This window comes from Humulus lupulus, chromosome 1 (assembly GCF_963169125.1).
Source record: "Humulus lupulus chromosome 1, drHumLupu1.1, whole genome shotgun sequence".
Classification (NCBI taxonomy): domain Eukaryota; kingdom Viridiplantae; phylum Streptophyta; class Magnoliopsida; order Rosales; family Cannabaceae; genus Humulus; species Humulus lupulus.
This window is the reverse complement of record NC_084793.1, coordinates 271,997,277-272,016,057: the sequence shown is the minus strand read 5'-3', so window position 1 is coordinate 272,016,057 and position 18,781 is coordinate 271,997,277. Positions and strand designations below refer to the sequence as shown.

The following is an 18,781-nucleotide window of genomic DNA, read 5'->3' as shown; positions in this document are numbered from 1 at the left end:
ATCAGATCAGTATGCACCCACCTGATGAGGATCACACTAGCCTTCGGATCGATACAGGGCTTTACTGTTACAAAGTAATGCCTTTCGGTTTGAAAAACGCTGGTGCGACTTACCAGCGATTAGTCAATCACATGTTCAAAGAGCTGGTCGGTATAAACATTGAAGTATATGTTGATGACATGTTGGTTAAGTCGAAGAAGGCAGAAGAACACATTGGGGATCTGCAAGAGTGCTTCAACGTCTTGAACAAATATCAGATGAAGCTAAATCCCCTTAAGTGTTCCTTCGGAGTTGGATCAGGGAAATTTTTGGGATTTATAGTGAACTCACGAGGTATTGAAGCTAATCTCAAAAATATCAAGGTCCTGGTCGATATGAAATCACCAACAAAGATCAAAGATGTTCAAAGTTTAACCGGGGGGATTGTCTCTTTAAGTAGATTTATCTCTAAATCCACGGACAAGTGTGTCTCATTTTTTAATCTACTTAGGGGAAATAAAAAATTCGAGTTGATGGAGGAGTGCGAGCAGGCATTCTAGGCTCTAAAGTCTCATATGTCGCAGCCACCGATTCTGTCTAAGCTGGTTGAAAAAGAAACTTTGTTCATCTATTTGGCGGTCACAGAATATGCTGCTAGTGCTGTCTTGGTAAGAGAGGAGGAAAATGTGCGAAAAGTTGTATATTATATAAGCAAAAGGCTAATAGGAGTAGAACTGTAATACCCACCCATTGAAAAATTAGCCTACCGCTTGATCTTAGCCTCCAGAAAGTTGTGGCCATACTTCCAAGCTCACCCCATCACAGTACTAACTGACCAGCCCCTACGACAAGTTCTGCAGAAACCAGAAGTCGCTGGTCGATTATTGAAATGGGCGGTTGAACTCGGGAAGTTTGGTATTTCTTACTAGCCATGAGTAGCAGTGAAGGGACAAGCTCTAGCAGACTTTGTCGCAGAGCTCACTGGGCTTCCGGACATTGAACAGATAGAAGAGCCTGAGCCTCAAAACTAAACTCCCTCTTGGAAGTTGTTCACAGACGGCTCTTCTAACGAGCACCACGCTGGAGCAGGTGTGATTTTGGTCACGCCTGAAGGACATCGATTCCACTGCGCAATCAAATTCGACTTCACAGCGTCCAATAACGAAGCCGAGTACGAAGCGCTGCTCGCAGGGTTAAGATTAGTCAAGGATATGAACATAAAGTCACTTGAAATCTATAGTGACTCCCAGTTGGTGGTTAATCAAATTACTGGAGAATATCAATACCGGGGTCTGAAGATGGTTGCTTACTTGAATAAAGCAAAGGATTTGTTGGCGCAGTTTGAAAAATATACTCTCCAACAAGTACCTCGCGACCAGAACTCAAACATTGATGCTTTGGCCAAATTAGCAAGTGCAAAGGATGCTGACACCCTGAATATAGTGCCTGTTGAACGGCTGTCTGCACCAAGCATCAAAGCAGAAGAAACCTCTCTGGTAATTCAGGCAGCAGACACGTGGATGGCACCCTTCATTGAGTACTTGACGCACAGAGAGCTACCAACAGATAGAAACAAAGCAAGAGCCCTCCAGAGGCAATCTGCTCGGTTTATACTGGTCGACATAATTTTATACAGAAGGGGGTACTCAATGCCACTCCTAAGGTGTGTCTTAAAAGAAAAGGCCAAAGAATTAATGTGAGAAGTCCATAAAGTTTTTTGCGGGGATCACGCTGGGGGGAAGAGTTTATCAAAAAAGATCTTAAGACAAGGATACTTCTGGCCAACAATGAATGAAGACTCTTTGGACTTTGTTCGAAGATGGGACAGGTGTCAGAGATTTTCCAAGATACCACGAGCAGCCCCTAATGTGTTAAAACAAATGCAAAGCCTGTGGCCATTCACAGTGTGGGGATTAGATTTGATTGGGTCTTTGCCCATAGGAAAAGGCAACGTCAAATATGCCATGGTAGTTGTTGATTACTTAACAAAGTGGGCTGAAGCTAAGCCACTGGCAACCATAACGACCAAGAAAATGCTGGATTTTGTGGTCAAGAACATAGTGTGTCGCTACGGATTGCCAAGAAAAATTGTCTCAGACAACGACACGCAATTTGATAGTGATATGTTCACTGATTTTTGCGAGAGGCATGGGATTATCAAAAGCTTTTCCTCAATAGCTCATCCATAGGCAAACGAACAAGTTGAGGCTGTCAACAAAACACTAAAGGATACTCTGAAGAAAAGGCTTGAAGAAGTAAAGGGGGCATGGCCAGAACAGTTGCCTGAAGTCCTCTGGTTGTATAGAACATCCCATCGAACAGTAACAGGCCACACTCCATTTTCCTTGGCCTATGGGTATGAAGCTATGTTTCCTGTTGAATTAGATTTGACATCACATCGAAGGATGGCATACGATCAAGACGCCAATAGTCAATTGTTGATGGAATCTTTGGATTTGGTCGATGAAAGGTGCGAACAAGCCCAACTCTGAGTAGCAGCTTACTAGCAAAAGGTCGCCCGGTATTTCAACTCTAAAGTACGTGAAAGAAAATTTAATGTAGGAGATCTGGTACTTAGAAGAGTTTTTCTTAATACCCGCGATCAAGCTGCTGGAGTGCTTGGACCTAACTGGGAAGGACCATACCAAATCGAAGAAGTCCTTCAACCAGGCACCTATAAGTTTTCCTCTTGTTTCTATGGTTTCCCTTGAGAGAGAAGGAGAGAGAGAGGAGAAGGGTCGGTTTGGGTATCTTCTACTGTTTTCTTAATTTTGTTTTATCTTTCCTTAATTACTTAAGTAAATCCCTAGGCTCGGGGTACCAAAAACGTCCTCGAGGGCAAAATGGTAAAATTTCCCAGTATTCCCACCTAGGCTTCCTAACCTCAAATATATCTCTAATTATTTATTTCCATGACCCGATAACCCAAATAACCATCTAATACCCAAAATACCCCTTGACTCGCCTCGAGTCAAGTACCGAGTCCCGTTGTGACTTTCCCGCTACTTGCTCCCTAAGATCGCCTCGTGCCGAAGGCTGCAAATATATATCCACATAATAATGCGGTCTCAACAATTATCACAGATAACCACATGTATGCCCTAACGGGCCAAAATTACAATTATGCCCTTACATACTAGACAGGGCCCACATGCTTATCTAATACTCATAAACATGCATTTCACATATCTATATAATTATCGGATCATGCATATCACATAATCATGCATTTTCACCATTAATTCACATAAATTCCAGTTATGCCCTCCCGGCACACTAATCAAGGCCCTTAAGCCTTATTAGTAATTTTTTGTCATTACAAGCACTATTTAAAATACACAGTGTAACGGTCCCTAGGTAGTAGGGCGTTACAGTTGTCATAGAATAAAGTAGAGCTAAAAGATAAGTAATTTCGCATGTTGCATTGGCCATAGCTTGATATTGTGCTTCTGTCGAGGATCTAGATGTTGTATTTTTCTTCTTTGACTTCCAAGAGATAAGAGAATTGCCAAGAAAAATGAAATATCCTGATATGGATCTTCTTGTATCAATACATGATCCACAATCAGCATCAACAAAGATTTTTAATTGCAGATTTGTGGGGAAGCTTGTTTCAGCATAGCCAGTCAGTTGACCAGTAGAATAAGAAGGATAAAAAATACCTTGTCCAATGGTGCCTTTGAGGTATTGTAATATACGTGGAACAAATTTAAGATGAGGTACCTTTGGGTCATGGAGGAATTGACCTAATCGATTAAATTGAAAAAGAGATATTAGATCATGTTCACCTCTAACTTGCGTCAGTCTATCGACCATGTGCACTCGGTCGACCTACCATGTGCACTCGATCAACTGGCCTTTGGCTGGATAGGTCTGACCATTTTGGCAAGATGGTCAATCATCCTGTACCAGGAGGTCGACCAACCCTTGCTAACAGCTTAGTTTCAGGCACGTTTTCAGTGGGTTTCGATGCGTTCCTAAGGTTCCTAAGATATATTGGGGCATGTTGAAAGAGAATTTAGGGCCTAGGAAGGTCAGTAGAAAAGTATGGTAGGTTGTGGTTTATTGATGCACTAAACCTACATTATATATGTGTTGTGACTAAGGTTTACCGCTAGGCTCGGGAAATGATCATGCTTAGGGTCGCCTCATTAGCTCGCTCAGGACTTGAGGTAAGAAAACTGCACCTATGTTGAGATTAGGGCTTGAGCCTCAGTTATTGAACGTGGTTACAACCAAGCTTGGAATGTTTGTTTAAACATGAATGAATGTATTATGCATAGTTGTGTTATGTGTGAAACACATATCTATTTGTGTCTGGTTGGAAAGCTCAGCTTATAAGTCGTGGTCGACATTAGCATGCGGAATGCATGTCATTATGGCTGGTCCAATCTGATGGTGCGATATGCGCTTGTACAGTTCTACAGTCGTTTGAAAGAAAAGAGTGTGGTATGGGCTCGTGTGGCTCTATGGTCGCATAGATGGATTGAATGACTACTTGAGTGTTGGTTATAACTACTAAGCATGTTATTAATGATTTATAACCTATTGATTACCTGTTATGTTGATTTTGAGTTTTCTTGCTGAGTCTTGAGTCACGAGTACTACGTGGTGCAGGTAAGGGCAAGGAGAAGTTGGACCAACCATGAGTTGGAGAGCTTCGGGGGCGATGTGTACATATGCGGCATGCTCGATAATCACGGACAAGACTTATTTTGAGGATCTAGAACTACATTTCATTTTGCCGCTTATAATGGCTATTTTCTATTCTGTTTATAACACTACAACAAAATAGGAATTTAATGGCTATATGGGGGAGACATTGTACATATTTAATGTCTCCCTCTATGGGAGACGTTGTTGAAGGAGCCATCTTAAGTGGCCCTCCAATGACTCCCATGGGGAGACTTTGTAGACATTCAACGTCTCCCCCTGGGAGTCATCGTAGGGTGTACGTTGACTCCCAGGGGGAGACGTTGAATGTCTACAAAGTCTCCCCATGGGTGACGTTGTAGGTACCTATGATGACTCCCAGGGGGAGACGTTGAATGTCTACAAAGTCTCCCCCTGGGAGTCATCGTAGGGTACCTAAAACATCTCCCCATAAAAGACTTTATATATATTCAATGTCTCGTATCCCAAGTCATCATTGGTTTTTGTATTTTAAAAAAATAATAACTAATTAATTAAATCGTTATTTTCATATTATTTAATTATATATTTTGAAATGAAATTAAATATATTAATTAAAAAATCTAAATTATATGCAAATTTAAAATTTTCATTAATAAAATTGAAATGTGTATATAATATGTTTAAGCTAGCTAAAAATACAAAATCAACAAATATTACACTAGCTAGCTAGACATATAGTAAGATAGAAAAAGTAAACAACAAAAACCTATTTTTTGGGACGATGACTTTGAACTATCGGCACCATATTGTTCGCCTATTGTTGTCGCATTTCATTAATATATGCTAGTGTATATGGCGTAGTGTTTAGCTACAAAAAATATAAAGTACAATATATTATTTAATTATTTTTATTTGATTATATATACTTTAATAATAAATAAAATGTAAACTTTTTATAAATTTATATATATATATACATACCTATTTCTTCAAGTAACGTCCAGGTCTATCCATATCATTTCCTGTCTATGAAAAATTAAACAAAAAAAACTAAATAAGCATATGAAAAATTGGACAGTATTTCCTCTATATTAGTAACCTAATCATCTATCAATTTAATCAAATCCAATCAATTAAGCACAACATAATACAAATATAATAATAGAATACGTAATTCTAGCAAAATTGAGCAGCATTTCCCCTATAATAGTGATCTAACCATCTATGAACAACAAGCCAAACAATTCAAACAACACACAATAAGTTTCTTCCTTATAGCTACGCAGCACACAAACAAATTTTCCAGAACCTACTTCACTAAAACACACAGTTCTCAACATTCTGTCATCACTACAACACTCAATTTTAATCTCAGAACCTACTTCACTATGAATGAATATTTAAGATATTCAAACTCCTCTAACAAACGTTTAATAATACTAAAACAAGAAATAAGATAATGTGTGTACCTCTTGCAGTTAATAGTCCTTGCTAGCAAATTTACTTCAATTTTCTAATTAAATAATAATATAAATTAAAAAAAATTATAAACATATAAATTTGAATTACTATTTACTATGTAAAATTAAAATTCAATTATTTTTCTTATTTTAGACAAAGTTATTAAGTACATTTTAGCAAAACATATTTACATATATATATATACTTAACAAACATTAAAATTTATTAAAAATATATAATTTTCAGAATAAATAGTAAATAAAAAAATTTAAATAGTAAATAATGTGGTATCATGTTAAAATTAAACAATGTAATGTCTCAAATATACATAAAAATTATTTTTCATACTTTAAAGTAATACTTCTAATAAAACCCACAAAAATTATAAAAAAAATGCACAAAAACAATTTTTTTCTACCATTATAACTATAATACATTGTTTAATCTTGAAATCCTACCTCAAATATGCTTTAAAATCCACTTTGATGAGCCAAAAATCACCCAAAATCGCAACTATCATAAACCCTAAAATTCCAATATCAATCCCTTAATATTTAGAGAAAATAAGCATAAAAATTATCCTAACTATTATACAACACTTATAAATAACATACCTCAAATGGAATTTTATGGCCTAAAATTGGCCAAACTCGTCAAAGAAAACCCCAGAAATCGCCTGAAAATGCCTCCTCTCCGCCTCTCTGTTTCGTGTGTATGCTCTCAGGGAAGAAGAAGAAGAAAAAGGGCTAAGTAATACAGTAGGGGAGTCCTCTAACGTCTCCCCTTGGGATACGTCCGATGTGGCACGTCTTCCCAAGGGAGACGTAAGAGGCCTTCCCTTTATATATATTCGGCCTAATTTATGATATTTAAGAAAAATAAAAAATTATATCATATTTTTAAGTATAACGTCTCCCACCACTTTTGATGACTTACCTAGTTAGTCATCAACAAAAACTTTTAATGACTTACACCTCTAGACTTTAAATATCCCTGAATACTTTTAATGACTTACACCATTGGTGTAAGTCATTATAGAGAGTCATTAAATGTCAATTATGTTGTAGTGTAATGTACTTGTTTATAAACTCTTTTTTGGGATCCCATGTATATACTGAAAACCTTTTAATAGAAAGTGTTACTCTTTTGGCCAAAATTTTTAGTACCTAGCCTGTTTATTAACTCTAATTACACATTTAAGTTCAAATGACTCGCCTATACTATTTTAAACACACAGTGTAACGGTCCTGGATTAGTAGAACGTTACATTCCACAACTCGAAGAAATCATTGGCGGATGCCAGGGTTCACACATATTATATGGCGGCGCAAGCGGCTCTTCAGTACTAGCAGAGGATGCGCGATGAGCACGTGGAGACAGTGCTCACAGTCCAGTCTGCTATTGAGGCCCAAAAGGAAGAGGAGCTCGATGGAGAGCTCGAGGAGGGGATAAGGTCTTCTTCTATGCCTCAAGGTAAATCCTCATAGCTCTTTACCATGCTAAGCATGTAAGGGAGGGAGTTAGTCCCGACTGTCTTTCACTATCACTCCTTAAGTGCGGGCAGGTCTCGGAGCATCAATGGATGGAGGAGGAGTTTAAAGAATACCACGACTTGATCGACGTCTTCCTTCGCCACCCGAAGAGAAAACTTCACCCCTGAGGATTCGTGCCTCTGGACAAGGTGACGTCCATGCATGCAAGGTGGTTTTGTCAATATGAGACAAACACCACGCAGGAGATGGGTCGTGTAACGTCTCAATTTCCCTAATAAGGCTTAGTGCCTTGATAAGGGGGGGGGGGGGGGGGGGGGGGGGCAGGATGACAATAATTGATTTATTATGTGATTATATGCATGATTACATGAATTATGCGAGTTATATTATAATATGACCATATTTGCATGTTTAGGTGTATTAAGCATGCATGTGGGCCCATTTCGTATTAGAATGGCATTTTCGTAATTTTGGCTCGTTGAGAGCATATTTGAATATATATATATATATATCTGTGTGTGTTATATGATTGAGACCACATTATTATGTGGATATATTTGGATTATTTGGCACAAGACGATCCTAGGGAGCAAGTTAGCGGTTTAGTCATAACGAGGTCAAAATACCTAGCACGTGGTGAGCTTAGGGGTATTTCGGTAATTAAGTACATTACCGGGATTTATCGGGTAATGGGGAATTATTTAGTGATTATTTGAGGATATTGGAAGTAACGGGAATTATGAGGCGTTAATTATGATTAGCGGGGAATGTGGCAAAAGACTAATTTGTCCTTGAGGGCATTAGAGAGCAAGGGCATTTTGGTCTTTTGTGCCAAGATAGTGACTTAGTCACTAGATTGCTTTAGGGGTAGGAAACTAAATTGGTTGCACACGTCTCTGACCGCGGCCACCAACATTCTTGGTTGCGACTGTGTGCCTCTGTCCACTAGGCCGCAGCCACGGACATTGGTGGCCGTGGCCATAGGCCAATTTTCAATATATCACTTTTGTGCATTTTACAAAATGGATCTATACTCTTCCCACATGACTTTGTAACCTCTAAATACATTATGGGGGTTAAAATCATGTTTCCAACAGCCATACCACTAACGACTTTGATCAATTCAAATAAAAAATGGGTAACATAAAATCTACACATTATTGACTGATATTTGGGAGTTACAAATTTGTAACTGATTTTGTAACTCCAAAATATGTTACATTTGGGCACACACATGTTGTCCAATTTGGTAACTCTCAATTATACGTTACAAGGTGTGACAAATCACATTTTGTCACATTATTTAATATAATATTATATTATATGAAATAATATAACATTCCCCCAGTAGATTAAATAATCACTTTTTGTAACACTTATTTAATCAATCAAACATTATATTAAAATATAATATTCCCCCATTTGATTAAATAATTTCTCTCTATAAAAACCATTGCATTGGTGCATAAAGTGTAATGTCTTTTGACTTGAATTTTACCTTAGTGTAATTATCACAAAGTTTGGTTAAATTTTGGTTGTCGAAGCATTGAACCACTATCCCTTTATAACAAACCAGTGATAACACACACATTTGTTATGTTCACTTGAGACCTCAATGTCTCGATTTTGCACCGTTATTGCCCATGTGCACATTCCATTCATAGACTTTTCTTAAGAATGACCCTCAATTCTCATGAGGGGCAGCACCACCCCTAGGTCTATATATGTAGAATTGTTACAGTATTTTGTTACCCTAAATTACTTGTCTTTTCAAGACTGAGTTCAATTAAAAAAATTCGGTTTTAGCCCTCATTTTGGTGACACTCTAGTACTCATATCTTAGATGGGACAAATTTGAGTACTACTATTATTTACTTGATTGACTTGTTATTACCTATTGAACCTAATACTAGTTTGGTTACTAGGATTAAGATAGGTTATTGTAACGCCCTAGGTAACCAAGATCGTTACACTGTGTGTTTAAAATAGTGCAGGACCTGCTAATCAGGTCGTTTGAACTAGAATGTGTTTCTAAAGTCACCTGATAGGTTAGGGTTAAAATATTTTGATTATAAAATGATTTATTTTCATTAAAATAAGAGTTTGATACATGGGATCCCAAAAATAAGATTTACTAGGTGGAAACGACTCTCCAAAGTTAATACAACAGTATCAACTCTAAATGGAAAAATACAGTTTAGAGCTCTAGTTCATGTAATTCCCTCGACCGTGGAAGTCGAGCAGCTGTCGATGTACACTCCGCCCCCAGAGCTCTCCAACTCATGGTTGGTCTAGTTTTCCTTTGCCTTTACCTGCACCACGTAGCACCCGTGAGTCAAGGCTCAGCAAGAAAACCATAATCAACAAGCATAGACAACAACAAGAGCATATAACAAACTTTAATTCAATCAGTTCAATTAATTAGTCAAATACATGTATTAAGCTAGGCAACGTTAAACATATAATTTCAAATATATAACTCAATCTGTAATACAAATATTTAGCTGTCGGCGCCCTTGGGCCGAGACCTCTGGTTATTTAGCTAATCCCGGCTCGCTTAGGCCGAGCTGCGTTCAACACGCTTATCATCAGCCCCGACACCCTTAGGTCGTATTTTCACATCACATATAACAGATATATAATTCACAGAGCACACATGTTCAATTACAAGGAATATCACTCCCAGTCACCAACACATGGGTGCAGTTTTCTTACCCCAAGTCCCGAATGTAGGATAAAGAGCGGTCACGAGCACGATCCTCAGCCATGAGCCTAAACAGTAACCCTAGTCACAAGAAACAATAGATAACTATCAAATTTTAATCCAATTAAATGTTTTAGAAATAAATACTAGCCTTCGGGACCTCAAGTTCTACTAAACCAGGTAGTAGAATTTGTCCCGAGCGCTTAGGTTTAAATCCATGAGCCTCCCGAGCCTAAAAACAAACCCAAGCTATAATTGTCTAGGCGGGCCGCGACCTGGCCTTGAGGGTCACGTTGAGCCTCAATTCAGAAGCGCAACCTCTTGCTTCTGGGGGGAGGCAGGCCGCGACTTGCCCCCTAGGGTCGTGGCGCGCCTAACAGTCAACAGCCCTCCCAAGGCCTTCTAGGGCACGCGGGTCGCGGGGCCCATGAACTGGGTCGCAGCGCGCCCTCGCGAATCCCAGAAATCTCTGGGTTTTTCTCAGCATTTTTCCCAACGACAGCCTCAAAATTCAACCTAATTATACCCCAAACCAAAATCCAAATCCAGAATTCTCAATATCACCTCAGAAACAACATATATAACTTAAAACATCAGCTCAATTTCCATAAAATCCTACACTCAGAAACCAATCCATGCACCCTTGAACAAAATCAACCCAACAAAATTCAACAATTAGAAGTTAGAATCTTACCCCAGTTGATAGCCTAATATCTTTAGAAATTCTTGACTGATCCTAGCTTTGATTTCCCAAGCTCTCCCAGGTCAATTCCCAGCTTAATTCCTTGCGTTTTTCCTTCCAATTTCCTTCAACTTCAAGGCATAAGAGAGGTAAAGAGGGGGTACGTGAGTGAGAGGGGAAGAAAGTGCTAAGAGGTTCCACTATATTCTGGTTATTTCCCTTGAGTTCAATTGACCTTATCCCTGAACAAAAAGACCAAATTGCCCTTGATACTAACTTAGCCCTCTAATTGCTTCTAAGGGCAAAATGGTCACTTTCCCGATTCCCACTAATTCCTCAAGTCATCCTACCTATTTCCAATTAATCCCATCATGTCCAAATAATTCCCAAATACTTACTCGTTACTCAATAAACCCCAAAATGTTCTCCACGTTCCCAAATTACCCCTAGGCTCACCCGAGCAGGGTATTAAACCCCGTTGTGACTATTCTACTAATCTGCTCACTAGGATTGCCTCAAGCCATGTATTGCAAATATATCCACATAATAATGTAGTCTCAATCGTTTAACACGTATAATCACATTTATGCCCTTAACGGGCCAAAATTACAAATATGCCCTTATAAAACACTAACGAGCCCACATGAATATCTAATACTTATAAACATGCATATAAATATATTCATATTATCATATATATCATGCATGCCACATAGTCACACATTTAATCAACAAATCACACACATATCCAATTATGCCCTCCCAGCACGCTAATCAGGGCACTAAACCCTATTAGCATTTGGGTCGTTACAGTTACCATCAACCATGAATCTCTTTAGGGAGTCTGAGTCTCATCCCTTGAGATGTAGAAAAATGATTCCATTTGAGTAATTTCTTTTCTCATGTATGCATACTTAAACACTCTCACTATTTTATTCAAACTTTGTTGCTAGCCATAGTTTGCTTAAAATAGTTACACCATCAAAATAATAATTTTGACCATACTCAACACCCCCACTATTTTATACTTCAATATCCAAGATAAAAAAATTTCTTGAATATTAATTCTAGAAACCTCTTTGTTTCTAAAAATTCTCCTTTTGTTTTAAATTGATTCTTTCTTGAATCAAAATATCAAAACAATAACTTTGGACATCAAACATGTCTAGATTTATCAATTTTATACACATATAGCCAAAGTGATTTAGAATGTGGAATTCCAAGTCACCTATTTAATAGGATGACCAAACTAATCAACCATTATGAACATATATTGATTAACTTTGGAGCATCACCCCCACATTTCTCACATAAAGTGAAATATCACTTTTAAATATAAATCTCTTTATTTCTATTAAGTCGTTTATCCTCCAAGATAAATCTAGACTTATAATTTCCAAGGTTCATCATGAGTCCTTTAAGCCACATGGTTAATTTCTCAATAGATCAAGATAAACAAAACCTCAATGTTTGTTTATTTTGATTTATTTACTTGCTAAATCAACATACACCTCTTTGAAAGTAACTTTCACTTGGTTGCTTTCTTTTATATATTTCATAAAATAAAATATGTGAACACAAATGTCATATGTAATTTCTCAAACAAATAATCACTAATTTTTATTTTTAGTTGTCTAAATAATTTCAAAATTACTTAAGCAACTTTTGTGCATTTTCTAAGAGTCTCCTTGAGATTCTTTTGAAAACACCACTTTGACATCCATTGATTTCCCTCACTAAGATCAATTTGAAGATGTCAAAAACACTTAAATCAAATAAAATAAACCTTCATTGATTTATTTAATTACTTTGATTTCTTATACTTTAAAATTTGTTTTACAATTAAAATTATCCCCTCATTGAGATTAAATTAATCATATCACCATTTTATTATCTTTAACCAAAATGAACAAAATTCTCACCAATTCATTCACTATTTTTTATTTGAAGGTTCAAAATTGCTTCTCCAATTTTGTAATGTCTCCTCATTTAGATATTGATTATTTAAGAATTATTGTCACTAGATAATAACCCCCCTTTGGTTCATCTTTTCTTATCTCATAAGTTGAGATGTTCAATACTTAAATGAGAAATTTTAATTTCTCAAATTATTCTTTTATTTACCAAATAAATGGTTACTAATCATATTATATGGCACACTATAAAATCATGATAATTCACATGTATATATCAATATATTTTTATATATTAACATAATTATGTCTTAGTATAATTTCACATAATTTGTCAACATATGTTTATCATATTAACATGTCTTTTGAATCACATAATTAATTGTAAGTATATCATACAATAATTCTCATATCCACATATTGATATATTCTATTGATTCACAAAATCAATATAGAGGCATGTTAAAACTATCAGATTATCATGTTTTATAAAATCTCAAAACATAATTTTCATATCAATGTACAACTATCTTACCTATAACATACACATAAGTTTTCCAATCCCCTATATTATGAAAATCATGTCAAAAGTTCACTTCTAATTATTACACATTAACTTTCACAAATCAATGTGTCAACTATATCACAATGTATCTCATATTGTGTTAACATGTTAACAACTACACCTTTATTCATATATCAACATATGAAAAAATGTTGATGCAATCTCATTACTATTATATAATACATTTTACACTTATCTTACCACCTAGTGAAATTGGATCCATCAAACCTACCCAACCTGATATTGGTTCATGATATTGATGATCTCACATTCCATTTAAACAAACAAGAGAATAAACTTTTGATTGTTAGATATATATATATATACATTGCCTCAATGGAAAATAGCAAGACTCTTACACCTCTAAGCAAAATAATACAGATGCGAGATTATTAATTAAATAAGATTACAACTCAGTAACCAAAATACAAGTAAATGTAGAAATAAGAGGATGAAGAGAATTATAAGAACTACAACTCTAAAACAAAATATACAAATAAATATGTAAAGAGAAGATAAAATCAATAGTAGAAATAAGAAATAACAATAAGCAAAACTCTTTCACTCACACAAACAAAATAAAGAGCATTGGGGATCACCAACTTGAACAAGGTTTACAACTTTTGCCCAAAAGCTTATTTCCCCCTATCTCAAGCACTAAGATATTCTGTCAATATTGGAAATAACTCTTAGGAATAATCAAGCATTTTGGTGTATTTCTAGCCAAGTGTTCTAGTGGATAGAAAATAGAGTTATTTTACAGGTGAGCAATAAGCTCCTATTTATAAAGTTTTGAGACACCCTTTGAATTTCAAATTCCACCAATCTCATGGTTGTTACCAATGCTTAATTGGATGTTTAATGAAATAAAAAAGAGTTTCGGGAGTTACATGGGTTGTTAGAATCGTTCAAAGTGGAAAAATAAGTATAAAATTGGTTGCACACGTCTTTGGTCTCAGCCAACAGCATTTCTGGCTGCGGCCATGTGCATCTGTCCACCAGGCCACGACCAGGGGCATTGGTGGCCGCGGCCACATGCCAATATTTAGCATATCACTTTTGTGCATTTTTCAAAACGGCCATATACTCTTCCCACATGACTTTGTAACCTCCAAACACATTATGTGGGTCAAAATCATGTCTCCAACAGTCATATCACTAATGAATTTGATCAATTCAAATAAAAAATATGTAACATAAACTCTACACATTATTTTGTGATATTTGGGAGTTACAAATTTGTAATTGATTTTGTAACTCCAAAATATATTACATTTGGACACACACATGTGTCCAATTTGATAGCTCTCAATTATATGTTACAAAATATGACAAATCACGTTTTGTCACATTATTTAATCTAAGAGGGTGTTTGTTTTGAATAGTTGAGTTGTCTTGGAAAGTGTAGATGGACTTAGGATGGATGTAATATTAAACTCTGGTGTACAAAATAGTTCACTTTACCCTTAAAATACATGTGAGACCCACACAAATTATTAACTTTACCTTCTTAAAATTTGAACCAAATATAAAAATAAATTTAAATTCACATTCTCACATTTACTTGACCTCGTACAACATCAACATCCTCAGCTCAACAACAACAACAACAACAAACAACCAAAGTTAGGGGCAGCTGTTATATAAGTCTACCAAATCGCATCTTGACATGTGTAAACAAAAAGGCCTTGTAGGCAGTACATCGCAACAGTCTAAAAAGTCGAGAGCTGGCTGCAGGAGCGCACCCAAGTGCACCCCTACGAGCTTTGGACAAGGAGATTGTCATGATGAGGTCCACTCGAGTATCTCGATTGTACTCGAGCTTTGATGAAAAGGGACCTATGCGACGACTCATCAGTTGAAAACTCCACCAATAGACAATAAAGGAGTATTTATTTTGTTTTGGGAACAATTGATCTTCTGTAAGATTACAATCTACAGGTAAAGAGATATCAAACGAGGTCAATTATGAGCTATTGTACTTTCAGTAAACTTTAATAAAACAACACTAACTGTTCACAAAAACTTCCATCAACCTATATTCTTTTTATTTTTATTTTTTGGGCCTAAAACTTAAAATATATTTATTTAGAATATGAAAAAGAGAACCAAAAATAATTATTATAATATTTAACAATATAAGTGTGGCGTGCTTTTATAAAACTTTGGGGCATGAAGCCTTTGTTTATTTTTTCTAAAGTCAACTTAGTTTGTTTGTTATTATTACCAAAAACAATTATGGATGAAAGAAATGTTAATTCCTTTTATATATTTGGCGACGTCATATAAATTTACAAAAAGGTTTATGTTTAATAATTATTTTACAAAGTATTTTATCCGGCATTCCGGCCACACTTAATGGATATCAAGTAGTTGGATGTGGAGAAATGCCCGTTTTTTAGTAGTGCAAGTATATATAGACCATTTGAGAATAATTAATCCTTGCAAAAAAGTTTTTGAGAAACCAATTACCGAATACTAGTATACTACTAATACAGGTGGCAAACAACAAATAAAAAACTAAATATTGTATTGTTGTAAGTTTTGAAGGATCTCTCTCTGTCTTCGTTTTATGAGCTTTTTACGTTTGTTTATTTAGTAATAGTTTTTGTCGCTTTGAGAAAATTGTGTCGTTTGCAGTTTTTTTGTCTGTACTTATCATTGTCTTATGAAGTCGTCGTTGTTCTATCAGGTTTTATAGATTTTTTTTTTCGTTTTATATGAAAGAGTTCTACGTACTAGAAGTATACGCTTTGGCTTTCTTGTTGTCTATCGAAACACTCGTCGCTCTCAAGCTCCAATCGCTATCATGATAAATTTGACTTGAACTACGACTAATTACGATTAAATATATAGAGATGTTATAATATATGTAGGCGAGTTTCATCATGGCTCATGGCGTGGATCAATTTGTCAAAATAACTCCTTTCTTTATACATAATTACACAAGCATAACTTCATGTATATCGGTCAAAATTAATACTTTTATCACATTAAGAATTAGTATGATTATTATTGTAGCTAGCCAGCTCAATGATGTACAAATGTTACAACTAATTATACCTATATATCTTTGAGAATGCGCATAATGCTCTCCATTATCCATGGTATCTCTGGATAAGCCACGGAATAAATTATATTAAAAAAAAAATAGTTTGACCCAACACCGCGCAATATAAACGTATAAAAGCAATAAACTCTTAAATCTATTTTTAATTTCTTTAGAATGAAATAAATTATATATCTTTGTTCGACTTTTACTTTGGCTTGCTCTGTATATAAAAATAGATAGAATTAACATATGATTTCGTAGGACGCTCCTTGCATGTTATTAAGCCTATGTATCTCTCATTTAGCTCTAGCTTGTAACTAATTTTACCTTCATTTGTTTTAGTATTGTAAATTTGTAATAATGATACCAATTTGTAAAGAAATGTATATTAAGAACATAATATGTAACTCAAATATATTGTTTCCAGTTAATAAGCTGTACTTCTCCCAAGAAATTGTGAATTTCATATAACTATGAATCGGTGTACGAATGATTTAAATTTGTGAATGAATAACAATTAAATACGTTATTGCAGTGAGTAATACCAGTACTTTTTAAATGTAATATGAGAGATGGCTTACTTATTTTTAAAAAACCAATATTACATATATATGTATTTTTAAAGAGTCTATTACATATATATCTTATTTTATATGTATTGTTTTGAATTTTATTTTTTATACGATAAATTATTTAAAAATTTACAAGATATTGTAAATAGTTACAACAAACACTATCATAAAAAAAATAAAAAATAAAAAAAAGCCTATGTCCATTTTTAGGGGTTATCCTATAGTTGCACTCTCCTATATATATTTCCGCGAACACACTATGTAAAAATCCAGATGTAAGAGTTTAGCGAAAAAAAACTCAGATCTAAGAATAATTATAGCGCCATGGCCGCGAGGAAGGGGCGGTGGCTGCTGCCTAGCTTAAACCTTTACATAACATGTGGCTACGTACATTATTCTCGATCTACTTAATGTTTTTTCTTCTTCAATTTCTCTCGTGAGCATAGAAAAGTCAATGTCAAAGGAAATAAAAATAAAAAAACAAACAAAGAAAATGATTTACGCTCCAAAGAAGATAATTATAAAACATTACGATACATATATATATATATATATATATTTGGGAGTGTTACTATAAGACATTAACAACATTAATTATTGTATATTTTATATAGATATTAGCGGTGTTGTTGACCAGTCAATCAAGCCCTTATTATAAAATGACAAAGTTGGAACAATGCTAATCACTAATCATTTGAATGTTCAAGCCATGGATAACATTTTCCTCTCACTCCTTCTTCTTCTTCTGATCTCCTCAGCTAATTCACTCCATTTCAAAATCTCTGCCTCTGACCAAAACTCCCAAGACATAGCTCTCCAAGGAGACGCCGTACATACCAGTACTCCTACTGCTGGTGTGGTTGAAATGATCAACAAATTCAGCTTCCTCTGCCGCGTTGGTTGGGCCACTTACCCTGCTAGTGTGCCTCTCTGGGACTCTAGTACGGGCAAGTTTGCCGATTTCACCACCAACTTCTCCTTCACAATCGACACCCTAAACAGGTCCACCTACGGCCACGGCCTCACATTCTTTCTTGCTCCGGCCGGATACCAGATTCCGCCCAACTCAGCCGGCGGATTCTTGGGCCTGTACAACACAACAACCGTTGATGATCGTTCGGACTCGAACCAGCTTCTGCATGTAGAGTTCGACAGTTTTTCGAACCCGGAATGGGACCCTCCAATGGAACATGTTGGAATCAACGTCAACTCCATAGCTTCCGCGGTTTACACTCCTTGGAACGCTGGCCTGCATAGTACGGACAACGTTTTGGTTTCGATTTCTTATGACTCAAAGGCTAAGAATTTGAAAGTCGATTGGAGCTATGAAAAAAGCTCGATTTATAAGGAGAGTGTCACGAGTCTTTCTTACAAAATTGATTTGAGTAAGGTTCTTCCTCAGTGGGTCACGATGGGATTTACGGCTGCTACTGGTCAATTCGGAGCAAGGCATATACTTAATTCATGGGAATTTAATTCCAGTTTGGATTTGTAAAGGGTCATGTAATACTCTATGCGCGCACTCTAGCTATATACTTACATAATTAAATTATATGAATGTACTATTTGAATTCCGTTTAATAAATCATTGTTGAAGAAAAATATATATGACGAAGATTTTATTATCTTTAAATAAAGTGTTCCGTTATACACAAAGATTTTAATTTTTTTTAATTGTGAAAAAGTATATATACATATATTAATACCTCCCAATAATTAAGATTA

At 35.7% G+C, this 18,781-nt stretch overlaps 1 protein-coding gene across 1 annotated transcript; it reads left to right on the top strand.

The window, feature by feature from the left end:
• The first annotated feature begins 17,765 nt into the window (after positions 1-17,765).
• LOC133834645 (L-type lectin-domain containing receptor kinase IX.1-like) lies at positions 17,766-18,551 on the top strand. The gene has a single exon (XM_062264321.1). The coding sequence runs from the start codon at positions 17,766-17,768 to the stop codon at positions 18,549-18,551; it is 786 nt and encodes a 261-aa protein (XP_062120305.1).
• Positions 18,552-18,781: the final 230 nt, after the last annotated feature.